We start from the raw sequence: 13,756 nt of genomic DNA, 5'->3' as shown, positions 1-13,756 counted from the left end.
TATTTAAAACAATGTATGTTATCGCTAATTTTTTGTTTATATATTGACTCAGTAACGATATCAAGTTTTAAAAGTCATCTAAGAACATAAAAGAAAATTATTTCAACATTATTTTTTATTTAAAATACGTTAATAAGTAATGTAATATTTCAACCAATACATTGGTGTTAAAACAAACTGAAGTATAAAAAGATTGCATTAGAGTATTAAAATAATTGTTAAAAAATCGATAGAAATGTCTATTGTTGTCTAAAAGCTCGGTGTGTAGGATCTATGTACTGTCCTCTTCGAAGTCTCCTGTTAGACTGAGTCATTGCCCTCAAGAAATTTACTTTTATTAAAAGTTGTTTACATGACTTTTCGAACGTTACGCATGTGTAAAAAAGGAATAATTCATCTAATCAATAAAATTTAAGATTATAACGTTCTTATTTTCGTATTCTTTTAATTTTTATGTAATTGTTATTATAGAAGTATATTTTTTTAACGTTCCTGCGCTGTGATGTCTTCGAGGATAAAATTTTCCTCTAAAATAATATCAGATCGAAATTATTGAATATTCAAAGAACGTAAATAGGTATGTATTATTTATGCAAATATATATAGCTTTAAACAATCGTAAATATAAGTAGAGTTCATTAGAGTATTAAATTAATTGTTAATTAATCGAAAGAAATGTATATTATAGTCTAAAAGTACAAAAAATATAAAATCGATATACCGTCTTCTTCGAAATCCACCGTTAGACTGGCACTTTGTTCTCTGTCGTAGAGGTAGGTGAGTAGAATTTATTCTCCGTGTTTTTTTTCAAGAATATCCATTTTCTTCGATTAATTAAAAATTATTTTAGGTACGTTCAAATACTATAATATACTCTACTAATATTTTTGATTGTTTAAACAAAAATATAATTTGTTTTTAACGTTCAAATAATTGCGTACACACATTAGTACGTTATAAAGATTTATAATATAATTTTATATAAATTATAACCGATCAATTGTTATTATTAATTTGCGTGTATCGTCTATATATTTTTAATAATAAGAAAGCTAGACTTCATCCCCGTCATTAGATGCGGTGCGACTTTAAAACGAAAATGTGAATATCTTATTTTTAGTGTAAAAAAAAAATGAAAAGTATCATATATTGAAAAGCTTCGAAAGATAATCCGAGGATATTCGAATGCATTGTCATTATTTCTAAAGGGAAAGTCAAATCTTTTCGAAGTAGCTGTTATTAGTCTTGGCTTGTAAAATGACTCGTTCTTATTCTATTTCTTTTTCTCTCTCGCATACGTACATACACATATACACATAAACGTATATAAATGTGTATAATCCGCACACGATGAGGGCCGTTGGGGGTAGGGGGGAAAATACGGAGCGAGTGGTGCGTACTCGCATTCGAGAGGTCGAATGTTTGAACGAGAGGTTGAGATAAAACCAGAATCGCGTGCGCTCGGTTAAAATACGTGCGCGCGTGCATGCATGCATGCGTGCGTACGTGTTGGTAGTGAGTACGTGCGTATTACACACGCACGCGTCGGCGTCGAAATACTCTTGCTGCTAACGACGAGTTCAAGAGGAGAAGAAGCCTTTGTGCAAATATCACGGCTTTGGCATCTTCTTTTTCTCTCCCACTTGTGCTATTCTTTCTTCCCCCTTCCCCTCACCGACCCAGTCCATTCCTCCGCCACCCCGTAAACCTCTTTACTTTGCACTCTGAAAGCCCTCCCTCACCGCTAAACTTCATCGAATCGCCTTTCTTACGTTCCCTCTGCGATTTATTTTACGACGGCTCGTGAAGCGACGCGTAAACAAGAGTTAAGACTTGTAAGCAAATTAGATACGACGAAGAGAAAATCCTACTAGTGAGTGAGAGAGAGAAGGAGAGAGAGAGAGAGAGTCTTCTTACCGAGAACTTCATTTGAGAAAGTAAGATAAAATGAGAGAGAATTAATAGGTCCCCAATTGGCTCGTAAATTGACTCTTTCGAATTGTGTTAAAACATGTAACCTAGAATAATAAGAATTGGTGTCTCCGTCGTGAGAAAATGTAATCGAGATGAAGGGGTGGAATTGGGGTGGTAGGGGACATATGTAAAAAGTTTTTGAAATGAATGAAGTTAAACCGCAGGGGGAATGTTGTTCTACTAGAGACAACGTAAGATGAAGTTCAAGTACGATAAAGTGAAGTGTAGTTTTCTGGATAGGTATATGGAATGTTGAAGTTCCAGTATAGCTCCTTGGTATATAGCTGCACAAAGATTTCTCGGGTAAAGAGATTAATCGTTGAGGTCGATGAACTATATTAAGACTTCACCGGCTAGCACTAGAGTCCCTGACCTTGACCGATCGTTCCAATGTTAGGTTAGAAGAGATAGCGAACGATGGCCGATCTTCTTCTCTAAAGGGGCTCTCTCTCTCTTCGAGTCTTTTTTTTCTTTACCGAAAGGAAGACGATAAGTGACATCTCGAGTGACGGTTCATTAACACCCGCCTAGAGACGGACATCTTCCAACCCAGAAAGTCGCATTCTCTATCTCAGAATTATTCGTCCTCTTTCCTCTTAACTATACCTACCCTTTTCCTTTTTTCTTTATAGAAGAGCAACAGCAGCATCAGCAACAGCATCAGCAACAGCATCAGCAGCAGGAGCAGCAGCAGCAGCAACAGTCGATGACTCGACTCGAAGAACGGACGTACGCTCAATGGGCCTGATGTCCCAGGACAGGAGCCAATGAACCTATCCACCGCAACCCCGCAGGCTCATTATCGCCTTCCACGGTACGAACATAGAACCACGACGAGGTCTCTCTCATCGACATTCCCGCTCATGAAACCGATCGAACGTACGATCGTCCCGCGGCTAACTACACAAGAACGTTACTTAGGATCTACTCTCGACGGGGGAGTTCTCGTTGAAGGGTGAGATAACAATGCGGATTCATTTCCTAGGGTTATAACACTCGGTATGCTATTTTTAGACATCAGGAGGGAAATGTGGTACGTATATATACATATATATATATATATATATATATATACTCGACTACGTGAAATGGGATATCCAGATAAATCTTGACTTTTATTTTAAACGGATAGGAGCAAACACTTGTTACGCATACGATGAAGAAGAATAATCAACTTACTACCACGATATTCTAAATGACATCTGTAAATGTTTATTTTTATTCTAAAGATTATTATGATAGTCCCATATTTGAAACGAAACGAGGGATTAAAATGATGGACTACGGCGCGATGATGTTCATCCGGTCATTGAAAATCGCGTTAGCGCAAATGAAACATGCTAGCCGGTAAATCATTCTCTCCTCTCTACGGTCAAGCATGAGCGGTGACAAGTCCTATCAGGACGAGTCTATTAAATCTACTAGAGGAGGGAATACCTGCCGCGACCATTACTATTCCGGCAGGTCGTAAGTTATATTCGTTGACAGTAGGCTTGCATAGAAACGTCTTAGGATAGGTATAGGGTACCACATGAAGAATCTTACTTCCTTCGATATTCTTTCGCAAACATTAGATTTCCTTCTTATATTCAACTTTTTTCTTTTCATCTTTCTTTACATACTTATATCATCTTCCTCTATGTTTTTACTATAGCAATCTTCCGTATTGTCGAACGTTGGTAACGTAATACACTCGATGATAACAGGCAAACTTCGATTAAAGTGAAATAAAAAGTTCGTGCGTTTTTTAATGAATATTTTCAAAATAAATTAAAAAAAAACAATCTATTATGTAGTTACAAACTAAAGTTTTAACACTACAAACGCACGAACTTTTGATTCACCCCAATATCTTCGATGTTAAGAAGAAAAAAAAATCAAAAATCGTTAATGAGATTCAATAGAAACTACAACGTGACGCCTTGAAACGTCACGATAACGAAACTTTTATTATATTTTTCCCCCTTTTTCTTTATTCGTACAACAAACGAAAGCTAAGAGAAAAGTAGCTGGATTTATAAGAGAGAGGTATAAGAGAAGATGTAAGAGAATAAAAGAAAATCTCGTGTAAAGTACCGAGAGCGTGGGTGGAGAAAAAACGAGGATAAACCCATGAGTACTAATTAACATTCGAGCTATAGCGTTCAATGCTGCTAAACTAATGGTGGTGGTTCTCTTTTTCTCCTCCCCCCATTCGTTTCTCTTTCTTCCTTTTCTTCTTCTTCTTCTTCGTCTTCTTCTTCTTCGTCTTCTTCTTCTTCTTCTTCTTCTTCTTAGTCCTTCTTATAATCCCTTTTGCACTCTATCAAACTCGTGTGTGACCTCTTCACGAAGACGACCAAAGGTTTCAATACCATCGGACTTTCCATTCAAGTCATTATATTTATTTTATGTAAAATGAAACATGATCATGAAATGCTTCATAATATCATCGGTTAGTATATCCTTATTATATATAATGCAAGTTTATTATTATGGGTCTTCAATGAATCGTAACTCTTCTCTCTGTTATTATCTTCGAGTTATCTCAATAATGTCTTTTTAATTTTTAGATTGTTTTTTACGTTTCAGATATTTATTACTTTAAGATTTGAAGAATTCTATTTAATAATTAATTATCTCGATTCCTTTAAAAGTTATATAAATATTGTCGTTTAGAAAGTTCGTGTCAATGTATACTTATTTTAATATAGTAAGTTCGTTCCGAAAAAGTTTCATTATTTTCCTTAGTAATTTTACATGTATAAAACGTGTTATTTTACATTGCATTAATCAAATAATATAAAGTATAGGAAAAGGTAATAGAGCTTAATGGATCGTATATAATACACAGTAAAATAATATAAAATAAAAAAAATATTATGCATACATGTAAAAACCGCATGTATCGTAATAAGAAATGTATAAGAAAATAAATTTTCCAGTTGCTGAAGAAGTCCCAATAAAGGGACGAAACGTCCAACTTAATTAAATTAAGTTCTACTTCTTTTCATGTCCAAGTTCCCTATGAACCTACATCATCAAAAAATTATAATTTTGGACGAGAGAAAATACTGAATAAATTATGCATACATTTAAACTTATCAATTGGAAGATAAAGCAAGAAATATTCAGGAAAATCTAATATTTTTCCAACTTTTTGGACAACCTTATGTTACAAATATCTAAATATATATCTGAATGAATTACTTTAAATGTATTGATAGAAATAATAAATATACATGAATTTTTGTTAATTATAATGTTAACAACTTGTTTCTCATTGCATGCACTTCGGTGCAACTCGAGACACGAAGTCGCATGGACTCCTCTCAGTTAGTAAAGATGCTTACGATCGAATGTAAGTACTTTATTTAAACGTCGAAGGTCAGGAAGCTCTAGTACGGCAACGCGTTGAACCCTACGACCTTCGCGAGTCTCTTCGAGAAAATATTCGAATGGGTACTTACCAACGACGCGTTGGTTCAACCGATATAAGAGTCTCCATGGAAAATTTGCATCGCATTCTCGTGAAGCTTTCGCAGGTGCCGATTGTACTACTCGGCATAGTAAGTAGATCTTCTTGTGGATCTCGTTTCTGCACCTGGTCCAGGTAACAGCAGCAGCAGTAAACGTGCAATCGTCTCGACTAATGCAAAGAAAAGAAATAGAGAGACGGAACGAAGACGATACAAATGGAAAAAGGAGAAAACAAAAATAGAAGAACTCTCCGTCACTTTCTTTCTTTTTTTCTTACGATCCCCATTTATTTTCTCCTGCCCTTTTACCAATCCTACCCCGTACTTCAGTTGTAAAACTTTTGTTGGATAATCGTATTCGGATGTATGTTAAATCAAGATGACTTATTTACGCAATGAACGTGCCGAGGAGTACATCTTAATTAAGAAAAATTATTGGAAACGTTTATTTCCAATTATAATGATATATATATAACAGAAGTACAGAAAGAAAAACGTCAATTAGAAATTCTCGTAAAAGGGATTTTTTTATTGCGATAACAAATAATCTTCGAAAATATTTCAAACGAACGTTCGTAGAATGTCTAATGATTTTTTGTTTTAATAAAAAGAAGACAGAAAAAAAATAAGTTTATCTGTCGATACGAAATTAAACTACCACCATTACAGTCGTCGTCATTTATTTCGTAAATCGTAAAAAAAGTATTTAATTGGCATCTCGTAGCCAATAGTAACTAACTCGAAATCCAATCGTAATGGGTACGATCGATAATGCAATATCGAACGCGTCCATCCTTGCGATCTAATTTTATAAAGTAAGTATTACAATCTCGACTAGGATAGATTGTGCCTGTCATTAAAGGGGTACAACTAAAGGCATGCGTGTCAGAACGAAATGTAATTAGATTGTAATGGAGAGTCGGGGGTTCGCTATCGATCGGTACTTAATTCTGGATAAATATCGGAAAGTACGTATTACAGATTGGAATATTGCGAAAATCTATTTGTATTGATAGACGACATTAAACAAGATACGATTATTCATGATTTATCTTTTTCATAGAAAGTTTAATTCGACATAACAAAATAAAAACTTCTTGTCTTATTTTTCTATCGATTCATTTCGTCCTATAATTAAAAGATAGACGTTGACGTATGGCGATTAAAAGTCTCCCTTTTATAATATATCGTAGTAAATATCGTTATATATATATTATAGAAAGCTATATATACTAGGCATATATAACATGGATCACTAATTAATTACATTTTTTATAGAGTATATTAAAAATCTTCAAGCTAAAGCTATGTGCTAAGAGACTCTATACATGCTCAATTAAAATCTATTTTATTTTCCCGTGTATCTGCGCTATTAGTCTCTCTCTCTCTCTCTCCCTCTCTCTTTCTCTCTCTTTCTCTCTCATGATTATCAAGGATCTCGATCAACCTTGCGTATAGCCGTTAATTCTCTAAAGACGTATACTAATAAAATAACCAAATGTAGTTTACCTACATGAGAACTGATGAGTAAAATAGTATCTACAACGAAAATGTAATACTATTGCATGATTACGGTAAAAAAAGAAGAAGAAGAAGCAGAAGAAGAAGAAGAAGAAGTAGAAGCAGAAGTGGTGGTGGTGGTGGAAGAAGAAAAATAAAAATAAAAAGGTATATATATATATACCTACCGACCATGCTCGTAACATGAAATACCTCGAAGCTAAATGAATTTGCGAGAAAGGAAGAATCGGCTTAACGAGGATCTATCTATCTATCTATCTATCGATCGATCCCCATGCTCGGAGGTGCTTCTTCGTGCAACTTTGATCCAGGCACACGGTTCCTCTACCACCACCACCACCACCACCTTATTTTACCTTCAACGGACAAGTTAATCGGCCGTAATTAAACGGAACGAAGTTCTTAACATTGGACAAGAAGAATACATGAGTTCAAGGTCCCTCTCTCTCTCTCTCTCTCTCTCTCTCTCTCTCTCTCTCGCTCTCTCTCTTTCTTTCTTTCAATCACCAGGATCAATTCTATTCTATAAGATTCTATCAACTATCTTGCGAAAATTCGCATCTTAAGCAAAGTGATAGATCGTCGTTTCTCTCCAACTCCCCCCCCCCTTCCTCTCCCTTCATTCTTTCCTTTATCAATCCGAGAACTTCATTAACGTTACAATGTTATGTGTCAGTAGTATTCTTCAAAGTGTTAGGTGACTCGCGAAAGTTGGAAGATACCAATACTACTACTACTACTACTACTACTACTACTACTACTACAGTAGAGCTTCCTGACCTTCCGCATAAGAATAAAGTACGTTGAATAGTTGTATTATTCGAATAGAAAGATATTCTTACAAGTGTACAATGAGTTATGCAAATATTGATTGAATGTATGGTTAGTTTTATGAGTATTTTTTTGTTTGCATTCTTACTATTTATAAATCGTTTATTATAAATAAACAACACGTTTCGAGTTTACTTACGTTAAGTTTGAATAAAATTGAGTATTAAATAAAGAAAATATTCGAATTGTAAGATTCGTGATTAATAATACAAAAATCCTTGATACATTCAAGAATAATGTTAATTTTGAATAATAAATGAAATAAAACTAAAATTTTAAGCTTGTCAAATATAAACTTAGATGATTTTAATGATTAATTCATTCTAATTAATCTTCTATATTTAAATAAAAATAACTGTCTCTTTAGATAGATAGCAAATGTTTAATAGCGTTATAGTAAAACAAGGATAAAAAAAAAAAAAAGAAAGAACAAATTACACAAGGATATATAATCACGAATGAATATGATCTCTTAGAAGAATAAAATCAAAGTTACAATTAGCACGAATAGAATATCGTTGGCTTTGCCCGTTGGGCAGAAACGTTCGACGAAATTACCCTTGAGACTTTGTTCCAACAACTCTTTGCATCGTTAACAAACTCGCAAATGGAGAACGCGCATACATATAAACGTGCTTTGGAAAAAAATCAAGTGGATGCCGTTTAGTCAGACGAGATCGAGCAATCGTTATTTAACGATCGATCCCATCGTTTGCATAGTTCGTAAAGCAAAAAAAGAAAAGAAAAGAAGAAGAAAAAGAAAAAGAAAAATAAGAAAAGAAAAATAAGTCTTTACGAAATACGATCCTGTCTGCCAGGATCTGCATAGGAATCGTACTCGAAGAAGAACGAAAATATCGTGTCGAGTAGTCGTCGTGGTGCTTCCTTAGAGGATACGTTAGACCTAATCGTACGACACAACGACGGGAGCCTCGTCGATGATTATAATGGAATGCATGTAGGAATCAATAATTCATAACGCTCATAGGTAGCAAAGAAGCCTTGGGGCGTTCTGCGAATTCTTCGAGTGGAATCACCCACGGCGATGAAAAATCCTTCTTTTGCCTTACGACTACTTTTCTTCTATCTATCTATCTATCTTTTCCTTTTTCTTTCTTCCTCCTTCTATCTTCCTCTAACAGAACGCGATACGTCACAATCGTCATTACGGATGTTATAAAACGCATCAGTCAATAATATCAAGTTTCTTAATCTCCAACTCGATATATCGTACGACAATATTTTCATTATCAAATTAACGAGTATCTTTTGAAATTTTTTCCTTGAAAATATAAATTTGATCTTTTTATAGATATATACTATATAATATAATATTATCATAGTTTTTATTGTGTTGTTTTTTTATTTTAAATGATAATACCTAATATAAATATTTTTTGTTTTATAAATTTTCGCGAATAGATTATAACTAGACGAGTTGAAATAACGATAGATATCTAAAATAATGTCGATTGTATTTTATTTTTGATTTTGATCGTTAGAATTTACGGAACTCCTGTTCCGCGTTGCGTTGCCAATATGTAAGTATATTACATTAGTCCAAATTCACGTGAAATATTCTGATATAAACGTGTTTAATGTACGTATTCGGGGTGAAATGATGTTTTCCAAGACAGATCATTTATTCTTAGAACGCCTTCAACATAAGGTGAAATGTATTTCTGTGATTTTACACATAACCTTCGTGTTTACTTTTCATTGTTGACCCCAGGTTACTCACGACCTAAACGTGTATCACTTGTAATATGAATCACTTTCTAAACGTTCGATCATACACTTTTACTTTATCGTATTATGTGAATAAACTATTATAAGTGATGCTCGTACGAGATAAAATAAAGAAAGAACTTGTCAAAGTTTCGAGGTTAAAATCAATTATTTTTAGGCACTCGAGTGTCTCGATACGTTTCCGAGTAAAGTTGTCGAATTAAATGAAATCATTGAAGAATATATGCCGGAATCGGCAAAGAATAATAGCAACAATGCGAATATAACTCATCCCAAAGCAAGATCGGCATCAACATTGTCAAGTACCAAAGATTGTAAGTTAAACAAATACTGATTTCGATGTTAATCGTTAAACGTTTGAGTAATATCACAATATCTTTGGAAATATTTTTTTATTTTCTATTAAATTACAGTTACCGCTTATTATTCTTTATTTATGTGCAATAAAAATCGCACGAAGCATGGAATTCATAAAAGACGATATCGAAGAATATACGGTGGTAATAGCACGAACATACGTCGATATCCTGGAGCCCTTGGCAGATTATTGGCATTTATTATTAGTCGATTAGCTTCCTGTGCCAAACAAATCTTATTCACGCCGTCTTATTTCATAATCGACAATGTCATACCTATGTTCTTTAAAAAGTAAGATTTATATATCAAATATTAACACATTCGCTACTACTCATTTTATTAATTACCCTTTTTTATTTGATTTACGTATCACATATATGTGACGTATATAGTCTATAAAACAAATAAATTATTCTATAGTCTAGTATTACATATGTGTGATATTTATACGTAATATTTTAACTCGTTTAATATATTTCATATACATATATATAAATTAATATTTGTAAAATATTGTATATATAAAAACAAATGCAAATAAGGCATGGTTTATAGTAGCGAACGTGTTAACGATTAAATATGATTGAATGATTACTATTTACAAAGATCAGGGTTTAAAAGCATACAATGTGGACCATCTTCCAACTGGAACTCGTCCGTATTAGAGTACACGACTAACAACGAAAACGATAACACGATCGTTGGTAATTTGATCAGCATCATGCGACCATCTGCTGTACAATTAATCACAGATATCACGATAGTAAGAAAAAAATAAATAAATAAAAAAGAAAAAAAAATCATTGAATCAAATTTAATCCAATACATTTTACAAAATTAACTTAGGAGAGGTTTGATCTTGTTTGTAGATTAAACGTTGGCTACAGGCCCTTGGCCTAATCAAAACTTCGCTCGAATCGATTGAATTGACTAATGCAACTCGTACCACCGAAACAATCGATTGTTGGTCTTACGAGTTATACTTTCATCTAAAAAATCTTCAAGTTAAAATTCTACAAAAAAAAGTATAATCTATATAAATACTATACATTATTAATAATTAATCTTATAAAAGAGAATAAATATTACAAAATATATTTTATTCAAGGCCAATGAAAAGGAATCAAAAGATTGCAACGATGTGACACACTTGAACTTGTGGCATCGCATGGTCCAACTTCGTAATAATTATATTATCCTTTACGAGACGTTGAATAATAATGACAAAATCTTGAATCTCGCATCGATGGAAGTTTCTTGATTAACGATTCCATTGTTATATATATATAATATTCTTGTGTATATAAAATAATAATATAAATTAATCAATTCAATATTGAATTATACTTAATGTAATATCCTAATGTTAATAATATCATTGAAAAAATTCTTGATTAACTTTCGAATAGAAGATATTACTTCGAAATGGAAAGATGGAAATAATGTATGCAAATAGAAGGTCCGTGGCCATGCCTCTCGCCCTTTAGCTTCGACACGAACAATCTGACATGACTCGCCATTGTCGTTAACATTTAAACGTCGTGCCTAGGAAGGGAACGTACGCTTCGCGTTGTGAATTTTTATTTAGATGATATTGCACCACCCGAACACGACCTGCAGTCACCACCACTCTCTTTCTCTCTTTCTCTTTTTCTTTCTTTATTTCTTTCTTTCTTTATTTCTTTCTTTCTTTCTTTCTTTCTTTGTTTCTCGTTTGTGGCGCGAGTTATGGCGCAACTTGCTTAACTCGAGAAAACATCGAGCAATTTGAAGAGTGAGCTATCATCGTTGCCTTTCAATCGGCGCACGTTCCTTAAGTAACGCATCCAAAGTACAAGAACAAACGTAATTATCCATCCAACTAACTCTCTTTGCTCTTACAATAGGATATGAACGCGCAGTTAAATATCCTTCGACTACTTTTCTCCCATCATTTCCATTACTTAATTTTTTAATAACGCACAATCGTAGCACGCACATTAACGAACGGATTTATCATGTTCGTAATATTACCTGTCGTTTAGGATAAAGACATCATTTAGCTTCTGTCATGTTACAATGCGTAATATACTCGATGGACTATGATAAATGATTACGTTACCAGTTACCCAGCTAATGAAAGAGAACAAGTACCGCCTTCTTTAATATCTACAATAACAATAAATATCTTTAATCGTTATTATTATTAATATATTATAACAATCTTATCAAATTTGTCATATTTAATCAAAATTTATACGTACTTTGTATGTTTAAAAATGCAAAATTTTGTCCTTGTAAGAATAAAATCGTGGAATCATTTAATCGACGTACATATATATATCGCAACAATTTTGATCTGTCATCGAAGTCTGACCACCGAAAGAATAATAAAGGTCATTCCGAGTCCAACCAGTTAACCTTTTCTAATGTCATTGATCTTTCCTTTTCTCTTTGCCAGTTCCATTCGTAAGTACGATCGACCCGACATGGATATAGTAGCATTCTTAATCATCTCCTTACGATGCGTTTATTTCAGTTTCACTAAGTTATACGAAAGAAATCGTCTCGTTGATGATTCATTCAATTTGAACGAGAGTGAAAGAGATGGAAAGATTCGTTGTATACGAAGAAGGTCGATATACCATTAATATCTTGATCCTTTTTTCTTTTTTTGATTATTTGTTCCTTTAAATAACGAAAGACAAAAAAAATAAATAACGTAATGTCGATAGAATCAATTTTCTGGTAACGAGGAAACGTTACTTCGAAGTTTCTTAAATCGATTCAAGAGATCACGATCGTGTGTTTCCTATTCGCAAATTCTCTCTCTCTCTCTCTCTTTCTCATACAATCTTTCCTCTGTCTCTATCTATATTTCGTTAGTTTATTCAACCGTTAGTTAATATTTCGAGTAGGGTATAACGAGAAAGGCTAGCGTAATATTTCCTTGGAATCTTCCGTTCCCACAATAAATATGCCATCAAATATCCTTTTCTAACTCTAAGGAGCGCCGATACCAACTTGAGAATAACTACGTCAGTGTAAACGATCATACGCTTACGGAATAACGCCATGAGAAAGTCGACCTTACCTTTACGCGTTCGCGCATCAAGAAAAAGCCTTAGACGGACCACACAGGATGAAGAAGAAGAAAAATAAAAAGAAAAAGGAAAAGAAAAAAAATTATGCTCGAGCTTTATCCCAAGCTTCTTGTATATACGCTTGGTAGCACATCTAAACCTCCTCCTCCTCTTCCTCCTCCTCTTCCTCCTCCACCCTTCACTCTCCCCTTTTTCATCTTACTTCTTATTTTCCTTCTATTATTTTGTTGTTTTTACTTTTCTCATCTCTCGTTATCGGTATATACCAGCAGGCATAATTAGACGACTGACTAAGTTCCGCAGACTTGATGACCGGAACGATCGAAATAGTTGATTAGGTATTTGCGGTGTTAACATATCGTTACATGACGTATTCGATAATTCGACAAATTGAGTCGATTTTATGATTGCACTTTCTTACATAACGTATGAACTTAAATGAACAGCAATTTCGGCAAACAAGTATCGGCAACATTATTACAAACATTATCACGAAGATTATCGTCACTCGCATCATCATTCAAAATCATATGAATACATCAAAGACGGAAGCCGATCTTCTCAAATGCGAAGAATTCTCTAATGATTCTTTTATATTCTTTTTTATTTTATTTTTTACTATAAATAAATAAACTAAAATAAAAATGTGTAGTATATAACTCTCTATTACGTGTACAATATATGCATGTATCTTTTTAAACGTCGAAACTACATTAACGATTTTTTCGTCGTATTTAACCGAGTCTTTTAGAAAATTTAATGGGATTATGAGAATAATTATCA

The 13,756-nt window shown here is 33.6% G+C and overlaps 1 protein-coding gene across 1 annotated transcript; it reads left to right on the top strand.

Annotated features, from left to right (window-relative positions):
- Window positions 1-9,458: 9,458 nt before the first annotated feature.
- LOC106793638 lies at window positions 9,459-13,556 on the top strand. The gene is made up of 8 exons (XM_014760758.1): window positions 9,459-9,545; window positions 9,691-9,847; window positions 9,947-10,181; window positions 10,497-10,653; window positions 10,760-10,915; window positions 11,011-11,130; window positions 13,024-13,084; window positions 13,420-13,556. The coding sequence occupies exons 1-8, from the start codon at window positions 9,459-9,461 to the stop codon at window positions 13,554-13,556; spliced, it is 1,110 nt and encodes a 369-aa protein (XP_014616244.1).
- The last annotated feature ends 200 nt before the right edge of the window (window positions 13,557-13,756 follow it).

Source organism: Polistes canadensis, unplaced genomic scaffold, assembly GCF_001313835.1.
Source record: "Polistes canadensis isolate GaletaPanama2010 unplaced genomic scaffold, ASM131383v1 scaffold_1, whole genome shotgun sequence".
Classification (NCBI taxonomy): Eukaryota; Metazoa; Arthropoda; class Insecta; order Hymenoptera; family Vespidae; genus Polistes; species Polistes canadensis.
Note: the sequence above shows the minus strand (reverse complement) of the source record. Positions and strands in the feature narration are given on the sequence as shown.

Coding starts and splice junctions, on each gene's coding strand:
- LOC106793638 (XM_014760758.1), top strand. CDS start 9,459: ATGTATTTCTGTGATTTTACACATAACCTTCGTGTTTACTTTTCATTG. Junction 10,182..10,496: donor ATACCTATGTTCTTTAAAAA/GTAAGATTTATA, acceptor CTATTTACAAAG/ATCAGGGTTTAAAAGCATAC. Junction 10,916..11,010: donor TTAAAATTCTACAAAAAAAA/GTATAATCTATA, acceptor GCCAATGAAAAG/GAATCAAAAGATTGCAACGA.